Source organism: Sorex fumeus, unplaced genomic scaffold, assembly GCF_029834395.1.
Source record: "Sorex fumeus unplaced genomic scaffold, SorFum_2.1 ptg000034l, whole genome shotgun sequence".
Classification (NCBI taxonomy): Eukaryota; Metazoa; Chordata; class Mammalia; order Eulipotyphla; family Soricidae; genus Sorex; species Sorex fumeus.
The window spans coordinates 7,312,632-7,335,543 of NW_026606091.1; the positions used below are offsets into that span (position 1 = coordinate 7,312,632).

The 22,912-nt window shown below is 37.5% G+C and overlaps 1 protein-coding gene across 3 annotated transcripts in view; it reads left to right on the forward strand.

Annotated features, from left to right (window-relative positions):
* CNTLN (centlein) overlaps nt 1–22,912 on the forward strand; it is a 277,449-nt gene that overhangs the window by 226,227 nt on the left and 28,310 nt on the right. For all 3 annotated transcript variants that reach the window (XM_056117337.1, XM_056117338.1, XM_056117339.1), the window contains exons 19-23: nt 8,223–8,411; nt 14,032–14,129; nt 16,576–16,702; nt 19,202–19,339; nt 22,265–22,450. In XM_056117337.1, the coding sequence (XP_055973312.1) occupies nt 8,223–8,411; nt 14,032–14,129; nt 16,576–16,702; nt 19,202–19,339; nt 22,265–22,450 (738 nt within the window). The remainder of the gene's footprint in view (nt 1–8,222; nt 8,412–14,031; nt 14,130–16,575; nt 16,703–19,201; nt 19,340–22,264; nt 22,451–22,912) is intronic.

A 22,912-nucleotide genomic window follows, 5' to 3' on the forward strand; every position in this document is an offset into this window, starting at 1 on the left:
AGCCCAAAATATAAGTATATTCAATTAATTTTGCTCCTTATAAATGCTTTTCAAAGCAGTATAGTCCTGATTCACATGGATATGTCCATATTTCTTTTACAAAATCTAATTTGAACCCATCAAGACAGATTGGCATATTCAGTCCCATTAAAAAAAACCTGCTCTGTTAATTGCAAACCATATTTAGTATGACCTTATAACAAAGTAGCACCTTAGGTGTCATGCTTTGTCTTTAATGTGCACAGTGGAGCCGAGTTCATCTGCACAAGACAACTGCACTTCATGAGTTTTTTTCTTGATAAGCAATTAGCAGTAATTAGGAAGATTCACCTCAATAAGATGTCAACATGAGATTGTTTTAAAAAGTTGAATGTCAGTGACTTAAAAAGAAATTCTTCTGACACATAGGTATGGCATGTGAAACATGAAATGTTAATTTAACTTTTCTGCTTATTATTCATGCACAATATTATTTTGTCATTCAGACACTACACTGACAGAGTGTAAAGGGTGTTAAAATAGTGCTGCTAGAATAAAAAGAGGATTAATCTACCATTGGCCAATTAGCCAAAGGGTACTTAATGGTCTCTAAAGGCTACTGAAGTCTAACTACAAGCAAAAGCATTGGTAAAAAGTCCTCTATGTTACCTTCATTTGCTTGACATTTTGTGAAACATACTTTAGGCTTCTAACAACTCATTTGTCAGAAAACAGTTTATAAATGAGTTATAGAATTACTCGGTGCATTTTTATAAGAATTTCTGTTATACAAATCATTTCTTTTTTATTACGCTTTTTAGTTTTTTGGGGGGTTTTTTGGTGTTTTGGGAGAAGAGGGGTGATGGTTTTTAATTTTTATTTTTTCTTGAAGCTTCCGAGTGATAAAAAATAAACTCTTAAATATAAGACATTTGTTACTAATTTGAAAGAGTTATTAATCTGAACCATTTATCTTTGTAAGTAAGCACTTTCATGGAAAATATTCTGCTAGTGATCTGGAAAATCATATAATTTTCTTTGTAATTGATATAATGTTGTAATTAAGTGACTGTGCTTTTAGTCTTATACAGGGGCAACATACAGTGTTACTTCTTTCTGTTATTATTCCTGCAAAGGAATAATATTACCAATGAAAGAACATAGCTCCAATCACTTCACATGAGAGAGCAATGTTATTAAGTTTCTAGGAGGTTCTTTTCTATAGAACTTATATATATAGTTTGAACTATAATTTATTTCTCCAGTCTCCGTTCTTCTGGTAACATTATTATATATTTTTTAAATTATGTTAATGTTTTTAAATTGCTGCTCTACATAAGTATGAGCCAGAAAAATCTGATTGTAGAATATAAATTGCTTATTTATGTAAATAACCTTATTCAACATTTGAAAATGTTGAATAAATATTATGTATTCAACATGAAATAACCTTATTCAGTAATATCAGATATATGCAGAATTTAATATTTAAAATTATGGTGATATAAAAATAAAACACTATTCTCGCTTAATAATTGTTATTTCCTTTTTTGATTTCAAAAAATAAATAAAACTTAAATGTCTACTATTGTATATTGGAACTAACCCTAATCTTATACTTTGGTTATTCATTAAGTTTTCAAAAATGTTGATGCCTACCCCTGACCCAGAAAGAATTCTTCTGTCTTCTGTAGCCAGCCATTTTCCCTATAAACTTATAAGAAATTCTGTTCTTCTGATCCTACCATCAACTTCATATTTGACTACATTTTCTAAAATTTCAATGGTGTTTTTTAACTTTAATTTTATCCTTATGGAAGTAACATGACTGACAGTATAGTTAATGTTTATAGTTTTGGCATAAAATATTATTTTTACCACCACCACCACCATCAACAAAGTTCCCAGATACTCTACCACTGTCCTTTGGTCTCTTCTCACACTAGTGAGAATTACCTATCTCAAAAAGAATGCGAACAACCAGTGTTAGTGGAATGTGATGGCAAAGGAACCCTCATTCACTAAGTGTAGGAATGTTGACTGATTTGGCTTCTGTGGAAAAACTTTGTAGAGACTTCTGTTATTTGGGGGCAGGGTGAGGGGTGCTGGTAGTGGTGGTGGTGGTTTTGTTTTCCTTTTGTGAGGTAACACTGGTTTGCAAGAGTTTAACAGTTCATATGCTTTAGGGGTTCAGCACTATCAGACCATACCCACTACTAAAATGTCAATATCCCTTCATTACAGTCCATTGGGCCCTTTCAGTCCATTCACTCCCCCTTAATAACCTCAGTTTTCAGCTTTTCAAATCCCACATTCACAACAAAAAACATTTTCAAGAAGCTAAAACACAGTTTATTTAGTTTCTAGCCCAGTAGTCAAACATATACATGGAGAACTGAACAGTATACTTGAATCATACTTGATGGTTACTATCCAGAATACAAAGATAGGTCAGAATCAGTTAATTGGAAATGAAGAGCTATGCCAAATCATATTTAATTCACATAGAGCATTGGTCCTAAACTAAGTGAATCCTCCAAAGCAATTTCTTTACATATTCCTCAGCTAGCTTTGCACATTTTAATAGGCAAATACCAAATATAATTTTTTCAGAAACCTCAAGTTATAGTGTACCTTAAAATGTATTGTTTAGGAATGGGGGCAATTCTGGAATCAGTTCTTTTAGATTATTTATCCCCTAACTACTTTACTACTTTTCACTTCAGCTGCTCTTGCTCCATTTTTTCTATGGATCCTGCTTGTATTTTTATTAATTTTTTTTATTAGTGAGACATATGAGCTAAAGTTGTAGACTTACAAATTTTTGTGCTTCGTTTCAATAGTACAATGATCAAATGCCCATCCCTCCACCAGTGCCCATTTCCCACCACCACGGATCCCAGTATCCCTCCCATCCCCCATCTCCCCTCATCCCACCCTGCCTCTGTGGCAGGGCATTCCCTTCTGTTTCTTATTGGGTGTTGTGGTTTGCAAAAGAGGCAATGGGTGACAATAATGGTTGGTCTATAGCCCACTTTCAGCATGCTTCTCCCCTCCTGGGAGGATCCTCCCAACACCTTTATTTGGTGTTCCCTTCTCTATCTGAGCTCCCTTTTCCCCTAGCATGTGTGGCTGGCCTCCAAGCCATGGAGTAAAATTCCTGGTACTAATCTCGGCCATTCTTGAGTGTTAGTCTCCTATTTTGTTACTTTATGTTCCCCAGATGAATGCAATCTTTCTATGTCTATCTCTTTCTTTCTGAGTCATTTCACTTAACATGATACTTTCCATGTAGTACAACTTGTATGTAAATTTCATGATTTCGTCTTTTCTAACATCTACGTAGTACTCCATTGTGTAGATGTACCAAAGTTTCTTTAACCAGTCATCTGTGACCCTGCTTGATTTTTGTTCTGATAATTTATGTTTGAATGTTAATATAAATCAGGAAAGATACATGAAAGCAAGTCACAACCAACTTTTACCAGACAGGACTCTGTTCTTGTCCTTAATAGGAGTTCCTGTTTCTTACTATCATGTAATTTTAATTTATATTCTGGTAGCTACCTAAATGTCAGGATTATGACGTTTTTGTATATCACTGGAAACAGACCTGACACATTGTTTATTGCATAGTCTTAAAAATATGAATGAAGGACCAGAGATAACACAGGGTAAGGAGTTTGCCTTTCACCTGGACAATTCTGTTTCAAACTCCAGTACCATATATAGTCCCCCAGGCACCCACAGGAGTGATACCTGAGCTCAGAGCCAGGAGACAGCCTTGACTACCATCACGCATAACCCAAAACCTAAATCCTCCCTGTACCCGCTCTGCCCCCTGCCAAAATGTAATGAATGATAGAGTTTGAATTCAAATGCCTTCTATTGAAATCTCCAAGAGCATGTTATCTTGGGCCTCCAGAAGAAAACAAATTTGTGAATAAATCTACTTCAAGTAAGTGGAGAGAGGTCATTAAGGGAGGTTTGCTTTTCCTCCTCTTGGGATTCTTCACTTACTGATAAAAAACAGTAGAAGGAGACTTCTGGACAGAAATTTTTGCTTGAAAAACTACAAAATGAAGCTCTGATATAAGTACAGTGTATTGCTAGTACAGGAAATACAATAATTTTTAAAAATCATTAAAGAAACAAAGTTAATGAAAAATTATGAATAAGGAAAAGAAAACTAAACTAGAATATATGAGTGAAGATGTAATCAAGTCTGGGTGTTGGGGAAGGGCGGCAGTAAGAAAACAAGGAATAGGTTCAAATAAAGGTTTAATTTTCCAGTATTCAGACTCATTAGCTTTCCATGAAACATAAAAAATTAGTATAAACTTAGCAACTTGGAAGCAATATACTGGCACACCTTATAGATATTGTGACTTTGGTTACTAGCCACTACAATAGAGTCAATATGGCAATAAAATGAGTCATACAAATTTTTGGCTTCCCAGTACAAGTAAGTTATGTTTATAGTATACCATAGTCTACTAAGTATGTAATAACATTATGTCTTAAAATTGTGAACTCCTTAATTAAAAAATACTTTATTGCTAAAAAATGCTAACCATCACCTGAGGCTTCAGGAGTCATAATTCCATTTTATGGTTCAGGGTTCTTGTAAAGAAAGAAACTGCATATCTTCAAAGTGCAGTGAAACACAGTCTAATAAAAGAAAGGATGCCAATACAACTTCATTACTGCATATTTCATGGGTCCAGAGCCTGGCACAGCTTGGTGGTGTCAAGCTCCTGAGTATCACAAGCTGTGTCAGCCAGGCTGCCCTCCTTCTGAGAGCTCAGGCTTTTCTCAAAAGCTCATGTGTTTGCTGTAAAAACTCAGCTCCTTATGGTTGTAGGACTCATCTCTGTTTCATTGCTCACAGTTACCTTCCTTAAACCCTTGTAGTGCCACTCTTAGAACCAATATATATGGGGAAATATTATATTATAAACAAGTAAACAAGGACCTTGGGTTCTTGAAGGTCATCTTAGGGTTCTGCCTACTATGGGGTGACTCATGAAGGACTAAGTCTCCTCCTTCCTTCTTCTTCAGCTACTGAAAGGTTTATTTCCATTTTATACTTACACGTCAATGTTATATTTAAATAATAACTTGTGCCTAGCTTTAAACTTATCATTTTATTGTTTTATGATCCTTGGTTAGAATAACTATCTGCACATAAATCCATAAAAATCTCAGTCCTTATTCTCACTGAAGTCAACTTTTAAATTGAAGTAGACTTCTAAAATATTGTGGAGTTCTGAGACAATGGTGCACTGCATTGGAGCTCATTATCATACAGGAACCCTGGGTTTAATACTTAGCACCATAGAATGCTGGGAGTAACCTCTGAGTATCACTGTGAATGGATCAAAGGAATAAAAGTTTCTAATTAAAAGGATATCATGTTAGTCACTTGCTATGCTTAATTATTTCCCACATATAAGAGAGATATTTTTAATTTGTCCCTATTTTTCTGACTCATTTCACTGAGCGTGATGCTCTTCAAATCCATTCAAGTAGCAGCATGATTTTGCCTTCTCTTTTAGATGGGTGGTATTCTGTTGTATATATCTAGTTATCTACCTTAACTGTTTCTTTATCTAGTTACCTGGCTTTTGACACTTAGGCTAATTCTATTTTATTTATAATAGGAATATAGAAACCATAATAAGCATTTTATTCTATTTTAAACATTGAATTATATCTGTATATAGATATTACTGGAATGCATTTTTTATATGCAGGAGACCCTGGTTCTGTCTCCAGTCTTGTATGATCCCTGGATCACTGCTGAGGAGGGACTCAAAGCAGCCCCCAAGCACACCAAGTATAGCACCTCCGACTAAAATAGGACAAGAAAGATAGTTCTGTGGTTTCACGCATATGTTTTGCTTTTTTGGAGGCTTAGGTTTGATCCCTGAGCACCAGTAAGAGTAACCCCCCAAGCACCTAGTTGGGTGTGGTTCGTAAGAAATGAATAGTACCAAGAATCTTCCTAAATTAGGAAATAATAAACTACAGTTTTAGCATGAAAGATTTCTGCAATTACCAGTGTACAAATGGCAGACAAGATTGGGGAAAACAGGCAAATCTGACTTTAGGTTATGTCTGACTGGAACACAAATTCAACTTAAATCTGTGTCTTGTTATAACCACAAGCATCTGAACTTTATTCTGTCGAACTAAGCAATCCCTGGTGGTTTTCTGAATAAGCGAATAACAGGCCAGCAGTGCTATTAGAAAAATTGTAGAAAGGCTTTGAAGTAGGGAAAGGTTGTGGGAAGGAGAAGGACTATTGCAGTTGTGTTAGTGGGATAAAGAATTTTCACTGAGAAAGTAGCAGAAGAGATTATATTAGAAACATTATATAATTTATGGAACCTGACAACTTATTGGACTAAGAGGTGTATTCAAGCTTGGATCATTTTTTGGTTTTAAAAATTATTATGGAGCTGTCACTATCACTGTGACTCACATTGTTCATCAATTTGCTCAAGCGGGCCCAGTACCATCTCCATCGTGAGACTTGTTACTGTGTTTGGCATATCCAATATGTCATGGATAGCTTGCCAGGTTTTGCCGTGCAGGCGAGATACTCTTGGTAGCTTGCCTGGCTCTCCGAGAGGGGCGGAGGAATCGAACTCAGGTTGGCCATGTCAGCCGCGTGCAAGGCAAACGCCCTACCGCTGTGCTATCGCTCCAGCCCATTATGGAGTTATTACATATATTTGAAAGCATTCATGAACTAGTACTTTCTAAAAATCCACAGAAACATGCTTTTACTTCATAAATTAGAATATTACTGAAGAAGGACTGGAACAATAGTGCAAAATGTAGGGTACTTGCCTTCACATGGTCAACTCTTGTTCGATCTTTTCAGCACTCCAGATGGTCCCCCAAGTTCTGCCAGAAGTGATCCCTGAACAAATTAATATTAGATCTAGGAATAAGGAATATTAATATTAAGGAATATTAATATTAATATTAGATCTAGAAATAAGCTCGGGGCACCTCTAGGTGTGGCCCCAAGAAAGCATTAAAAAAATTTTAAGTATTGCTAAAGAAATTATTTCTTCACGGATACATTTTATTTCACCAAAATATTTTCATCTTAAATATATAAAATCTAGCTTTTAATCAGTGATCTCAATATTCATACTTAGAAGTATCTTCCTGCATTCACAAATACATCATAATTACATACATAAGTATATATAAATACATATTTTATTTAATACACAAAAATTAGTGGTACAGTTTAGAGTTATATTTTAAATATAGTACCAATATTTAAGTAACACTTTGTGCTCCATATTTATATTACTAACATGTTAGCTACATCTTTGGCTTTCTCTAATTATAGTTCTTTAATTATAATATTTTCCACCTCTGAGAGAATTTTGTACATTTTGTCTAATTGTTCCTTATGTTAAACTACCATATTATAAGCTTCTTTGGAATAATAAAATAGTAATGTAGCTATCCTCTTAAGGAGCTCTGAGTTGTTATGCCATTATAGCTTGGTGACATACTGCAGACTGAACACTGGTAAGTGGGAAAGACTAAGATTAAGATATTTTCTTTTATGCCATTTCATGTAAAATAATGACTAATATGTTATATACTAAAATTTATCTTACTAAAATTTCTATGATAAGTTTAGCGCAGTATACATATTACTTGAAAATAGTATTTAGAGCTATCAATCAATTGCATAAGACTGAGTAAGAATTTGTTTGTGTAATATTTATTTGAACTAAATCTCTAATAAGCCTCTTTTGCTAATTGGACTTAACATTTATGTTGCTAAATGAGAAGCATTTTGGCTGCTATATAAGGTAGGAAGATCTACCCAGTGGAATAAACAACTAACATCTGCTATCCCATCCTGCTCCAGCTTGGCTTTTACTGTAAGTATATCGGCCCTGAACTCAAGGTTATCAAATATGTGAATCTCTGGATCAACCACATATATGTGAGGACAAAGAAATACCACATCATGACTAAATCTAGCCAGCCAGGGGATACTGAGTACAGATGGTTCATTTTATTGTAACCTTTGTAAGTCATACAACCTTTAGCAAAAATTAATAAAATCCTAATTTTTGTCAAGTACTTATAATAACAAGTTTTAATTATTTAATATCATTTAACTGTAAGATTTTTGCTGGTAATATATTATATATGATTACTTTTATAATACATTTACAATTGTTTTCTTTAAAAAAAAGAAGCTAAACTTGAACTTGACTGAACTACGGAAAGAGAAAGAAGACTTACTAAAGAAATTGGAATCTTCATCAGAAATCACAAGTTTGGCAGAGGAAGCTTCCCAGCTACCAGTTCCTCGGATACAAGTTTCATCATCATCTGCAAAGAGCATAGATTTGGAAATTAAGCAGTTACAGTGTAAACTAAAGGTAACTATATATTTTACTAAATATGAAAGTAAAAGTTACTGAATAAAGACATGTTTCTATTCATTCAGACTTATTTTTATTAAATTAAATGTTTGTTTTATAAATAACCTCCCCCAAAAACCTGGTAAGGTATTTATTTATGTATTTATTTAGTTTTGGTTTTTTGGTCCACTTCTGGTTATACTCAGCTGGCAGTGCTCAAGGAGCCATATGTACTGTTGGGGGTCAAACCTGGGTAAGCAGCAAATAAGGCAAGTGCCTTAATCTCTGCTATCTCTGGGCCTTACATAGAGGGGGTGCTGGGTATCAAGCCTGGTTTTGCCGTGTTAAGGGCAAGTACCCTACTTGCTATACATCTCTCCAGCCCCAACAATGAAAATTCTCAGAGTGTATCCTACAGTACTATTATTTGAAAAAAAGGAGAAGACCCCATGATACTTGAACCTAGTAGGTGACTGAAACTGCTTGTAGTTACTCTATTCCATGACTCTTCTCTACCTTGTATTTCTCTCTTCACTAAATAAAAATAGGTAATGCAACGTAAGATATAACTCAGTGGGCTAAGTGCATGCTTTGCATGCAGGAGACCTTGGTTTGATCACTGACGCTGCAAGTTTCCCAAGCACCACTGGGAATGACTCCCCAACCTCAAGCACAGAGGGGGAATGAAGCCAGAGGACTACTTGTCCTCCAGATCACTGAAATAATAATAGTGTTGGACTGGAGCAATAGCACAGCAGGTAGAGTGTTTGGTTTGCACGCAGCCGAACCCAGGTTTGATTCCTCTGTCCCTCTCAGAGAGCCCAGCAAGCTAGCAAGAGTATCCCTCCCACAAGGCAGAGCCTGGCAAGCACCCTGTGGTGTATTTGATACGCCAAAAACAGTAACAAGTCTCACAGTGGAGACGTTACTGGTGCCCACTCGAGCAAATTGATGAACAGTGGGAGGAGAGTGCTACAGTGCTACAGTGTTTATTAACAAGAAAACAGGTAGGTAGTATGTAAGCATGAATAAATTAATTTTCCACTATATTCTGTTTTTCAAATTTTTCTGTTGGTTGGAGATGGGGAAGGAGGGAGGAGGTAGATTTTCAGAGGAAAAGTGGATTTTATAGATTTTAGCAAACTTGACCTGAGTGTAATAATAAAAAGCGGAATTCCATTTATTTTTCAGGAATTAACATTGAAATACTGCTGATACTATCAGCAAGTTAAAACTAATACTGGCATTAGTTTCAGTAAAACTGTTTTCATGAAAATTGGGACAGTTTATGCTACTGGCTTGCTTATCCATCACATGTTATTTTTTTTCCTGTGAAGATAGCTAGTTGAAAGTGAAAAATATAATGTATGTAGTACCATAACTATAATAAGTCACCGTAAGAAAATTCTGGTTGGGCATCCATAAAAAATACAATAGCCATAGCTTTATAAGTTTGTGAGAGAGTTTATCAATTCAAAATAAGATATTGTATACTTTTAAATAATATTTGAATGGAGTATTGTAAATAGGATAAAATAAGACAAAGCACAAAGTAGGACTGTAGCACTGTCCTCCCGTTGTTCATGGATTTTGTTTGAGCGGGCCCAGTAATGTCTCCATTGTCAAACTTGTTGTTACTGTGTTTGGAATATCCAATACGTCACGGGGAGCTTGCCAGGCTTTGCTGTGCGAGCGAGATACTCTCAGTAGCTTGCTGGTTCTCCAAGAGGGGCGGAGGAATCGAACCCGGCTCGCCAGGTCGGCTATGCACAAGGTAAATGCCCTACCGCTGTGCTATTGCTCCAGCCCAAAGCATATAAAGTAAATGTAAAGGCCCTCCCGTTGTTCGTCGATTTGCTCGAGCGGGCCCAGTAACGTCTCCATTGGAGACTTTGTTGTTACTGTGTCTGGCATATCGAATACGTCATGGGGAGCTTGCCAGGCTCTGCCGTGTGGGCGAGATACTCTCGGTAGCTTGCCGGGCTCTCCGAGAGGGGCGGAGGAATCGAACTCGGGTCGGCCATGTTGGCTGCGTGCAAGGCAAACGCCCTACTGCTGTGCTATCGCAAATTGCCTAAAAAATTTGCATCATTAATGATACTTAGATTTACAGTGTGGCGTTTATTTTCATAATTCCTTGAATATCTTCAGATGGATTTTATCTTCAGAACTGCCTCAACCACCATGTTTTATATCTTACATAATAGAAATGTAATAAGAGATGCCTATGGAAGTTTTTGCATAATTACGTACTCTTAAAATGTGTTTTTGTTTTTTATAAGGTAGGATTTGGGGCCATAGAGATAGTACAGGGGTTAAGGCACTTGTATGTGGCAGACACAAGGTTGATCCTCAGCATATGTCCCATGAGCACTGCCAGGAGTAATCTCTGAGCACAGAGCCAAGAGTAAAGTTCCACCAGGTCTAAACCCTCCCACTCCCACAAAATCAACCCCAAAATGTAGAATTCGATGTATAAACTGAAATTTTTGATGTTCAAAGAAAGTTCTCTATGATGCTTATCATATAGAGGATAAAATCATAAAGTCATTGAGATATTATTTGATTTTAGTATAGAGATTAAAATTCACTTCATGAATTTTTTACTAATAAGAAGTCTGTGTTTCAGAAGTTAATGTTAGTTTTTATCATAGTAAGATTGAATGTTAGATCGAGTAATTTGTGGGGGAGAAATTGGGGCAACACCCATCTGTGCCTCAGGTTACCCTTAGCTCTTGTGCTCGGGGTTCGCTGGCATTGCTCAGTCATACATGCAGGGAACTGAATCATAGGTCAGTTGTATGCTAGGCAATTGCCTTACCTCCCATACTATCTCTTCACTTTTATTCGTAATAGACATGGTTCTTGATACCCAGCTTTAAAATACATAATTGATATTTAGAGACTATTTATTTCGACTATTTACTTCAGTGAATGGTTTATAAGGGTTTTTTCTTTTGTCCATTTAATGGTAATTTATGAAATATGCATCGAATTGTACCAAATTTATATTATTATTCTTTGGCTTACTGATTATTTAAAGCATGTTTCGGGATCTGGAGAGATAGTAGAGCATATAGGGTGCCTTGGATGCAGCCAACTCAGGTTTGATCACCAGCACCCTATATACTCCCTAGAGTCCATCCAGGAGTGATCCTGAACTCAGAACCAGGAGTAAGTCCTGAGCACCACCCATTGTGGTTCAAAACCAAAAAGAAAACACCCTCTTTTCCAGTTTTCTAGTAAGTTCATAATGAATGGTTATAGTTTTAAAATTGCTATTTAGGGGGTATGGTGCCGCCAGCAGGTCAATCTGTACCTGTGAGGCGAGTGCATCAGCAGCCTGATGGTACCTTCAGACTTCTAGATACCCCAAAATTGCTGCTGTACCTTTGGCCAGACCCCAACAACTTGGGGCCAAGTTTACCAAGAAAGTAAATGGCCAAAAGTTAGGTATGTGGGACACACCCACAAACCACCTCCGGCTCAGTGATATAATTGGAGGCAAGGCCTCTCTGATTCCTGATCAAACTGCTTAATGGCCGTGATCCCAGAGACTCAGAAACAAAACTCAGAACCCAGTGGCTTTTGGAAGAAATGCATCTGGTTCCCACAGTAGGTTACAGGTGCCAGGCCACCAGAGGGGGAAAGGGTGCTGTCCTTCCACCTGCTCCCTCCTGGTGGCTTGGTGACCATCACCCTCCAGAGGTCATTGAACAATCAGGTTGGGCCCGCAGTGATGAGACACGCGGGGCCTCACGCGATGGGGGTGGATCCAGCTCTTTCCTCCCTGCCCAACGAGACCCCCGAGTCCCACCCACAAATGGCCTCTCTGGCTCCTGATCAAGCTGCTTAATGGCCATGGTCCAAAAGACTCAGAAACAGATCGGAACCCAGCAGCTTTTGGCGGAAATGCATCTGGTCCACACAGTAGGTTACCGGAGCTGGGCCACTCCAGGGGGGAAAAGTTGCTGTCCCTCCACCTGCTCCCTCCTGGTGGCTCGGTGACCATCATCCTCCAGAGGCCATTGGACAGTCAGGTTAGGCCCGCAGTGACAAGACACACGGGGCCTCACGGGATGGGGGTGGAGCCGGTCCTTTCCTCCCTGCCCCAACGAGACCTCGAGCCCCACCCACGAATGGCCTCTCTGGCTCCTAATCAAGCTGCTTAATGGCCATGATCTCAGAGACTCAGAAGCAAATCTTGGAACCCAGCAGCTTTTGGCGGAAATGCATCTGGTCCATACAGTAGGTTTCCGGAGCTGGGCCACCCCAGGTGGGAATAGGTTTCTTGCCTTGGCCTGTTTCCCCTGGTGGCTCTGTGGCCACCTACCTCCAGAGGCCATTGAACAGTCAGGTTTGGGCCTGCAGTGATGAGATACGCAGGGCCTCAAGGGATGGGGGTGGAGCCGGCCCTTTCCTCTCCGCCCTAGTGAAACTCCGGGTCGCCGCCCACGAACGGCCTCCCTGGCTCCTGATCAAGTTACTTAACAGCCATGATCCCAGAGACTCAGGAACAAATCTCGGAACGCAGCAGGTTTTGGCAGAAATACCTCCAGATTTAATTGTTAAAATTTTGGAATCCCAAAAGCACATGGCCACTAATGCAGCCGAGCAACATCATATGTTATTCAAAACCAGCAATAGATACAAATTGGTCTACTGTAGCCTTTTTGGCAGATCTGAGTGTTGGGGTAAAATCCCAAATAATAATGATGGGTCTTGTGTCGAAGTATTGAATGTAATCAAAGTAGAGAGAGAGTAATGTGGAAATCATCTGCCCCACAGGTAGGGTGAGGGTGTGGGAAGGGGGGTATACTGGGGTTTGGGGTGGTGGAAAATGGGTGCTGGTGAAGGGTCTAGTGTTTCTTCATTGTATGACTAAGACTTAAACCCGAAAGCTTTGTAACTGCTCTCAACGGTGATTCAATAAATAAATTTATGAAAAAAAAAGTAAGGTGGAGTTCATGCCCAATTCAACCAGCCTAATAATAAATAAAATTGCTATTTATGTATAATCTGTTGCCAGGTTGATTCTAAATGCTTGACAAATACTATTTAGTCCTTATGGTGTTTAATATTTTTATTGTTTAACTAATTTTTTGTTTCAAATTTGAGCCCCATATACCAGTGCTGAATATATTCCTGGATCTGCACTAAGAGATTACTCCTCAAGTTGATCAGGAGATCATATCCAGTGCCCAAGATTGAACCAGGATCAGCTTCGTGCAAGCCTTAATCACCCCTGTATAACTCTCCTCCAGTCCCTCTGTTAAATAACTTTAATAGCTTAATAAGATTACTGAAAATTGATCCTGGATTGACTGACTAATACCTATACCAAACTAAATATGCTCACAAATGCTTAGTTGCTCCTCTGTTAGAGAGGTTGAGTTCATCTCTTAAGCCTTTGAATCTGTAAATAAAATCTGGGTATGTACTTGGCAGTTGTTATATGAATGCATTCCTTTATTATTTCATAATGTTGTATATAAATTTTGTTATACTATATTATTTCTGTTAAAATAAGACATTTTAATTATAACCATAAATACTGAAACTACTATATAAGAATGACATTTTATACTTCTTATTTCAAGAATAGAAAGCGCCTTTAAGTGTGTTATTTTTATTTTAGAATGCAACAAATGAACTCACTAAACAGTCATCAAATATGAAGTCTCTGAAATTTGAACTCCTAGCAAAAGAAGAACACATAAAAGAAATGCATGAAAAGTATGTTCTTCATATTTTTATTCATTGTATTTGGTGCCACCTTGTGGCACTTAGCTCTGTTATACATTGCATGCCAAGAAACAATAACCATGTTAAAAATTTAAATTTTCGTTCCAGATTTCTTTACTTTCACTTTTTAAGTCATAAGTGAGCTTAAGTGTAAGAAATGTTACTTGTATGGTATGACATACAAATTTTTTACTATTTTAATTAGTTTTTCTGGTTATTTAAGTTTAGTTTTCCTTCTGAGGCAAAACGTTAGATTTTGAATAAATATAAATTGATCATCTCAAAGATTATGAACAGAAATCCTTAGATTGTGTTAATATTTGATCAAAGATATGTGTAGGTGTTCCCTTATATTGAATTTTTTTAAGCAATTTTTGGTTCATTAGTATTTTGTGGCTCCTGGGATCAAATCCAGGACCTCATGCATATATATGAGGCTTGTGCTCACATGCTGAATTATATCCTCGGCCTCCATATAGAATTTAAAATGAAAGTCTTACCTGCATTTACAGTAAGAAGCAAAACATAAATTTTTGTATGTTGTATTTATTATTTTAAAATGGAGTTTAAAATCTTCTTTCTATTGTCTCAAAGTTCATTTCTATATCTCTTGAATATATTGGAAATAGAAGTGGTAATTCCTATCACTATATAATTGTTTAAATAGAATTCCAATGTATTATTGATAATTTAGATACATAGGTAGATCTAAGACTATGTCCTATGCATTATACTATGCACAAAATTATAAGTAAAGCTGACTTAAAGGTAATAAAATAGCAGCGGTAGGGCGTTTGCCTTGCACACAGCCAGCCCGGCCGAGCCAGGTTCGATTCCTCCGCCCTCTCAGACAGCTGGCAAGCTACCGAGGGTATTCAATATGCCAAACACAGTAACAAGAAGTCTCATAACGGAGACGTTACTGGGCCTGCTCGAGCAAGTCGATGAACAACGGGAGGACAGACAAAGAGAAAAGTTAATTTTTAAAAATCAGACTCTAGAAGTTCATTCCTAGATTAAAAGTCACTCCTGCTCATTGTTTAACAGGAAGATCTCTAAAATAATATTCTTTGAATTTAACTCCTCTCTCTGTGTCTTGATATTTTGGTACTCAAAATGTTGTTTGAGGATTAAGTGCATATGTATATGTACAGCATTCAAAACAGTGTCTGGCACATACCAGGATTCACCATGTGCAAGCAATGATTATTTTATTATTGCAATAGTAATAGTCATAATTATTGCAGCTACCATTTATACTTGATAGAATATCAAGCAAAGAGTACATATCAGTTCAAACTCAAGTGATTAAGAGATGCCATACCTAATTTTAGTGTTTTTCCATAAGATATTTATTTGCTATATAATTATTTCCAATCAGTGTTACACTTTCTTTTTCCTGTTTTGTTTTGTTTTGTCGTCACACCTAGTGGTGCTCAGGTCTTACTCCTTGCTCTGTATTCAGGCATCACCCTGGCATTGCTCAGGCAAGACAGACATGCACCTTAGCCACTCTATTATCTCTCCAGTCCCAGTATGAAAGTTTTTGATGATCTCAATATTTTACTTTGCTTTTTCTTATCAATGTACCGTCAGTGTTACTGTCCTCCCATTGTTCACTGATTTGCTCGAGCGGGCCCAGTAACATTGTGAGACTTGTTACTGTGTTTGGCATATCGAATACGTCACGGGTAGCTTGCCAGGCTTTGCCGTGTGGGCGAGATACTCTCGGTAGCTTGCCGGGCTCTCCGAGAGGGGCGGAGGAATCGAACTCGGGTCAGCCATGTTGGCCGCTTGCAAGGCAAACGCCCTACCCGCTGTGCTCCAGCCCATCAATGTACTAGTGTAATTTAAGTACAATAGTTTTAAGTTTATATATACATACATATATTTTTTATTTTTAGATGTATTTATTATTTTTAGTAGCACTGTAGCACTGTCCTCCCATTGTTCATCAATTTTCTCGAGTGGGCCCAGTAACATCTCCATTGTGAGACTTGTTGTTACTGTGTTTGGCATATCAAATATGCCACAGGGAGCTTGCCAGGCTTTGCTGTTTGGGTGAGATACTCTCGATAGCTTGCCTGGCTCTCCAAGAGGGGCAGAGGTATCGAACCTGGCTCGGCCAGGCCAGCAGCGCGCAAGGCAAACACCCTACCCCTGTGCTATCGCTCCAGCCCTATTATTTTTAGTACACATTAATATATTTTGCTGTTATAGAGTTACTAAGTTACAAATAGAATATAGATTTACATGTATTCAGAATGTCAATAGAGCAATGTTACATGTCTTTAAATTATTTTGTTAATATTAAAATTTTTCTACTATAGATTGTATTTTAAAATTAATTATAAGTACAATATTTAACATGTCAAATAACATCATTGCTTAAGTATATTTCTATGACTCTTGATAAAATACTCTTTTTCCTTGTAAGGATGTCTCGAATGGAAAGAGATATAACCATGAAAAGACATTTGATAGAAGACCTGAAATTTCGACAGAAAATACATTTGGAAAGTAATGAGAGTACTAATGAAATGTTAGAAAGTCTGGAAAAGAAGGTATCAAACATTATCTTCACTGAACTGAAATTTTATCCCCCATGGGGTATTTGCATTTTTTTTTAATGAAGTCCCTCATGGGGTATTTGCTTTAACTCAAAACATTCAATCTTAATGTATAGAAGATGTCCGTGGGATGCATGTCCTGTTAGTCAACTACATCTTTTGCTCTGAAAGTGCACTGTTTTTCCACTAAGAACTTCAAATACCATAAACAACATAGCCAGCACTATATTTATAAGCATATAAGAGAAACTAGTCACTGTCACTGTCACTGCCCTCCCATTGTACATCGGTTTGCTTGAGCGGGCCAGTAACGTCTCTATTTTGAGACTTCTTGTTACTGTGTTTGGCATATCGAACACGTCACGGAACTCTTGGTAGCTTGCCGGGCTGTCCGAGAGGGGCAGAGGAATCAAACTCCGGTCGGCTGCGTGCAAGGCGAACGCCCTACCCGCTGTGCTCTCACTCCAGCCTGGAGAAGCTAGTCAAGATTAATTTTTATGATATTTAATAATTCTGGCATAAATGATTACAGCTGGAGCTGGAGGAGTGATTCAGTGTTAGAGCATATGCTTCTTTCATGTTTGAGACTCAGGATCCCCCAGCTCCACGAATAGGAAAAAAAAATATATTCAGAATTTTGTTTCCTTTAAGATATAATTCATAGTGATAGAACCAAGTATGTATTTTTGATGAAACAAATAGTAAACAAGGGGTATCAAAAATTCTTTAATTTGTGTACTTACACATTTTTAAAAGATTTTTTTCCTTATGGACACTTAATTCAGTGTACTTTATAGAAAGTAGTTGTAATTTAAATAACTGTAATTAAAATAAAAATCAGTGATTTGCTGACTAAAAGCTATTTTTGTTTTAAAATAAAAAGTGCTATTTGTACAATTCACAAAGCAGTTCACTAGATGTTCTCAACTCCAAAGAGAGCATTTTTCTTACTTTCTTTCTTGGAGATATATATTTTGAGTGAAACAAACACAAATGAATTTTCTTACTCTCTTCTCCTTTCAACTATATAACTTACAAATACTTCTTATTTTCTCAATATTTTTTAATTTTTGTTATCTGTTTTATTTTTGTGAGGGCCATACCAGGTACCCTCAGGTGTAGAGATTTGGGGGTGGGTATTCACTACTGGGAATTGAACTCTAGGCTTTTTTGCATACAAAGTAATGCTTGAACCACATTCCTGGCCGGTGAATTTTGCTTGTTTTTCAAACCTAGTAATTCCAGACTTAGACTATTTTAAGCTGAAGAAAAAAAAAACCTGTTGTTCCTTGATATAATGGTATTTAACAGAAAGCTATACTTTAAAATTATTTAATTTTACCATGAAAGTACACATTACACTTTTATTGGAGAATATAACTGAATGCCATTCTTAACTTTGCCTATTGAAGAGTTGAAATAGGGCCGGAGTGATACTACAGCAGATACAGCGTTTCCCTTGCATGCGGCAGACGCAGGTTTGATCCCCGGCATCCCATATGGTCCCCCAAGCACCACCAGGAGTAATTCCTGAGTGCATGAGCCAGGAGTAACCCCTGAGCATCTCTGGGTGTGACCCCTCCCCCCGAAAAAGAATTGAAATAACCTTATTTGCTTAAGAAATCTTAATTTCAGGCCTTGAATACAGCCAACTCGGGTTTGATCCCTGGCTCCTCATATTGTCCCCTAAATGTAGAGGGCTCAGAGCCAGGGATAAAATAAAAGCATTGCCCAGTGCTTTTATTTTCACACACACACAAAAATTTTAAATTGAGAATTTAGAGAAATGTAGCTAACATTAATATTGTTTGGTGGAGACTATACCTAAGATGACCCATGAATACATATAGCACTATTCAAACTATTTGTTGCAGTATTTTTTTTAACTACCAATGAAAGTGTGTTTCTCTCTTTTTGTTGTTATTTTAACTTTTTTTTTATTGAATCACTAGGAGATAGACCCTTACAAAGCTGTTCATGATTAAGCTTCAGTCATACAGTATTCCCTCCACCATTGTACATTTCCCAGCACCAGTGTTCCCAGGTTCCCTCTCATCACCCCTCATGCCCCACTCCCAGCCTGCCTCTATGGCTCATGCTTTTCCTCTCTCTCTCTCTCCCTCTCTCTCTCTGTCTGTCTGTCTGTCTCTCTCTCTCCCCCTCCTCTTTTGGACATTGTGGTTTGCAATATTGATACTGAATAATTATTACGAATATCTCTTTACCTACTTTTAACACTCAATTCTTGTCCAGCATGATCATTTCCAGCTATTATTCTCTTACTGATCTCTTCTCTATCTTACCTACCCTCTGCCCCACAAACATTTGTGGTTGATTCAAAGAACTCTATGACTCTTAAAATCAAAATTTGGTAATATTTGTGAGGAAAATAGATGAAATCAGATTTGTTTGTGCATTCATTTGGTATCAAAAAAATACAATAAATTATCAGAATGACTTTGCTAAAAATCTTACCTTAAGTTTTTATTGTAGGCGAAGACTTTAACTGAAGAATGTTTCAACAAGAAGGTATCAATTGATTCATTAAAACAAAGACTTAGTGTTGCTGTTAAAGAAAAATCACAGTATGAACAGATGTATCAGAAAACTAAAGAAGAATTAGAAAAAAAGGTATGTTCACTTTCACTTAGAAATATGGTTAGAAAAAGATAAAACAATGATTTTGTTATGGGTGGAAGTATGGCAGGTACCTGGTGGTTGCTCAGGAGGCCCATGGCCCAACCTGGCCATTCTCAGTGGATTCTCTTCCAACTGGGTCAACTGTTCAGTATGAAAACCTAGAATGCAGGGCTACTCGGCTATATGGTTCTGGGGATTACCCAGGTCACCCCAGTAGTTCTCCAGGTTCTCCAGGAACACGCTCAGCTGCGTTCGGTGGCTCCAGACCATCACAGGGTTGCACCCAGTGATGCTTGGGAGAGCATGTAGTGCCATGATCAAGCCAGAGTCAGCTGCATGCAAGGTATGTGATTTAATCCCTGTACTGTCTCTTTAGTCCCAACATTATAACTTTTAATGTTGTTTGTCTTCCAGACACTTAAGTACACTACCTTAATATTTTAGATGACATATTTTTAAAAATGTATCCCTCTCTGAAACACTAAGAATTTCTTTAACTTTAAGGTAATTCTGCACTGGAAAAGCACATTTTGTTGGTGTTGACCATTGCTAATACATGAAAATGTATTAAGGGCTGGCATTTATAGTAGGTATCATGTTGAAGAGCCAGAGAGATGATATAGAAATTTAAGTTCTTGCCTTGCACATAGCTGACCCTGGCTTGCTCCCTAGGACTGCATATCAGAGATCTCTGAGCACAGAGCCAGGAGAAAGCTCACAACACAGCTGGGTATACCAAAAAACTAAAAAAAAAAAAAAGAATAGTATATATAATTTTTTTAGATCTGCGTGGATTTATAAACTAATTAAACATTGCCTTTTGTTACATGTAAACTTTTGGTTCAAATTAGCTTCCATATTTTTTAATAATTTATGACTTATTGAAAATTGAATTTTGATAAGTATGTGAAAATACATGCTTCAAAATATTTTTTTTCTTATTTAGGTAATGATAATTTATATTTACATTCTTCTCAACGCTGCCGTATTGGTGGCTCCTTCAGGGTCAGGGGAATGAGACCCATTGTATTTACTGCTTTGGCATATCGAATACGCCACGAATAGCTTGCCAGGCTCTACCGTGTGGGCGGGATATTCTCGGTAGCTTGCCAAGCCCTGCAAGAGGGATAGAGACTTTTGGGATGGCCTCTAATTGCCCTTGTAGGTATTCCCATGATTCAAACTATATTTGAGCCCTATCAAATATGGTGCAGCAATCCTGGAAGATGGGTATCAAATGTCTTATGGTCCGGAAAGCATCCTGGAGTGTGGCGGTAGCTGGGTAGCGGAGGTAGTGGAGGTCAACTCCACTAGAACTAGCAGACGCCATTGGGCTACACTGGCACGCAACGGGTGAATGGAGACATTATTGGCACCCGCTCAAGCAAATCGATGAGTAACTGGATGTCAAGTGATCAAGTGATCAAGTTTATATTATGAGTTTGAATGTTCCTATTTTAGGTACAATGTTACCACAATATACTCACCACCAACATACCAATATTCTTCTAATCACTGTCTGTAGGACCCTTACCATCGATCTGCATCCCATACTTCTTGGTAGTTTCATGTATGTGCTCAGAGTTCAAGGATTTATTTTCATTTGCCATTGTCTATTCCCTTGCTATGTTTCCCTATTTTCTGCATATGAGTGATGTCATTGGTATGTATCTTTTTTTCTTCTGACTTACTTTGATTAATATGACAAGCTCTAGTTCCAGTCAAAGACAAAATATTTTCTTCATTTATTTTCTTTCTGTTTGTTTGTTTTGTACAATATTGTGCTGTGCTTGGATATTTCTGCTGGTACTGCATTCAGTTATCAGTCCTGCTTAACTCAGGGGTCATACGGATGCCAGCATTCTAATTGATGTTGGTCACATGCAATACTAGAAAGGTAGTATAAGCACTGAGCTACTCTCCTTATGACCCTAGACCTATGCCTGACAAATACCACATGGTATCCCAAGTACCACTGGAGGCAATCCCATTCCTGAGCACAGAACAGAAGTAGACACTGAGCACCACTAGCCATGGCCCACGAACAACAAAAACTATATTAGGTTTGCTTATACCTTTTTACTCTAGTGATTCTGTATTCTTCCCTGGATAGTAGGTAGGGACTATTCTTAGTTCAAGCTTACTGTCTAGTTCTTGCACTCGGAGAACCTGGCAGGCTACCAAGAATATCCTGCCCGCATGGCAGAGTCTGGCAAGCTCCCCGTGGCATATTTGATATGCAAAAATCCAGTAACAATGATGGGTCTCATTCCCCTGACCCTGAAAGAGCCTCCAATGTGGAACTTGCTAAAGTCTCAGGGCTAGGACAAATGGAGACGTTACTGGTGACTGCTCAAGGAAATTGATGAACAGCTGGATGACAGTAATACAGTGATTCTGTATTCTTGGGATAGATACCACTGAATGGAATAACTGAATCATCTGATAGTTCTATTTCAGTCCCCAAAACAATGAATGAGGGTTTTTTTGTTTGTTCGTTTTTCTTTTTTTTTTTCGCCATATCTCTGCCTCCAGTTGTTGTTTCAGGCCTTTTTGACACAGGGCATTCTCATTGCTGAGTGGTGCTATGTCATTGTTTTGACTCACATTTCCCTGATAATAAGTGATGATCAGTACTTTTTTTTCATGTTAGACATCTATATGTTTTCTTTGGGAAAGTGTCTGTTTATCTCCTTCCCATTTGTAAGTATTTTAGCACTTGTATATTAGCCCTTTGACAGATGTATGGCATGCAAATATTTTCTCCCATTTGCACGCCATACATTGATTACTCAAATAAAAATGAAAACATATATGGAGAGATTAAATGAAACCTTTACTTTGGTGAGTATGACTAACTCTTCCAAATCTGCTAATGAAAAATATTTTTATTCTGTGATTACTTGTCTTTTGCAGGATATCAAGCTTAATTTTCTAGTAGCAAAAGTAAATGAGACTGAATCAACAGTATCAGAACTTGAAACAGCAGCCACTAAGCATCTTAAAGAATTAGCGTTGCAGAGTGAGCAAGTTCTAGAAGGCACTCAGAAGAAATTGATGTTAGCCAATGATAAAGTGGAAGAATTCACCATATTTGTAAAGGTTTGGATTATTTGTGATTTATTTATCTTGCACTTTACATTAACCTGAATCAGCTGCCAACTTTAGATGATTTGGGGGAATACTGTGAGGTTTCTTTCTGCTTTCCTAAATTGATAGCGTTTCCTTCCAACCCCTGTTTTTAAATTTTTCTCGGTAAATGATTTATTTTTATAGCTTGGGTTTGAAACTTGATGCTTTCTCATTAACATATTTTTCTCTTTGGGGGAGCTGGTGGTATGGGAGAGAATTTGGATCATACACCATGGTGCTCAAAGGATATTCCTGACTCTGCTCAAGAGTGACTCCTGATGGTTTTACGTTCATACACGGTACCTGAAATTAAAACTAGAGGTTGGGGGAATGCAAGGCATGTGCCTTACCCCCTTTACTATCTCTCTGGCCAAGCATTCTTTTCTCAATTTGTTAATGTTAATTCTATTAATTGCTTATCAAAATACATTT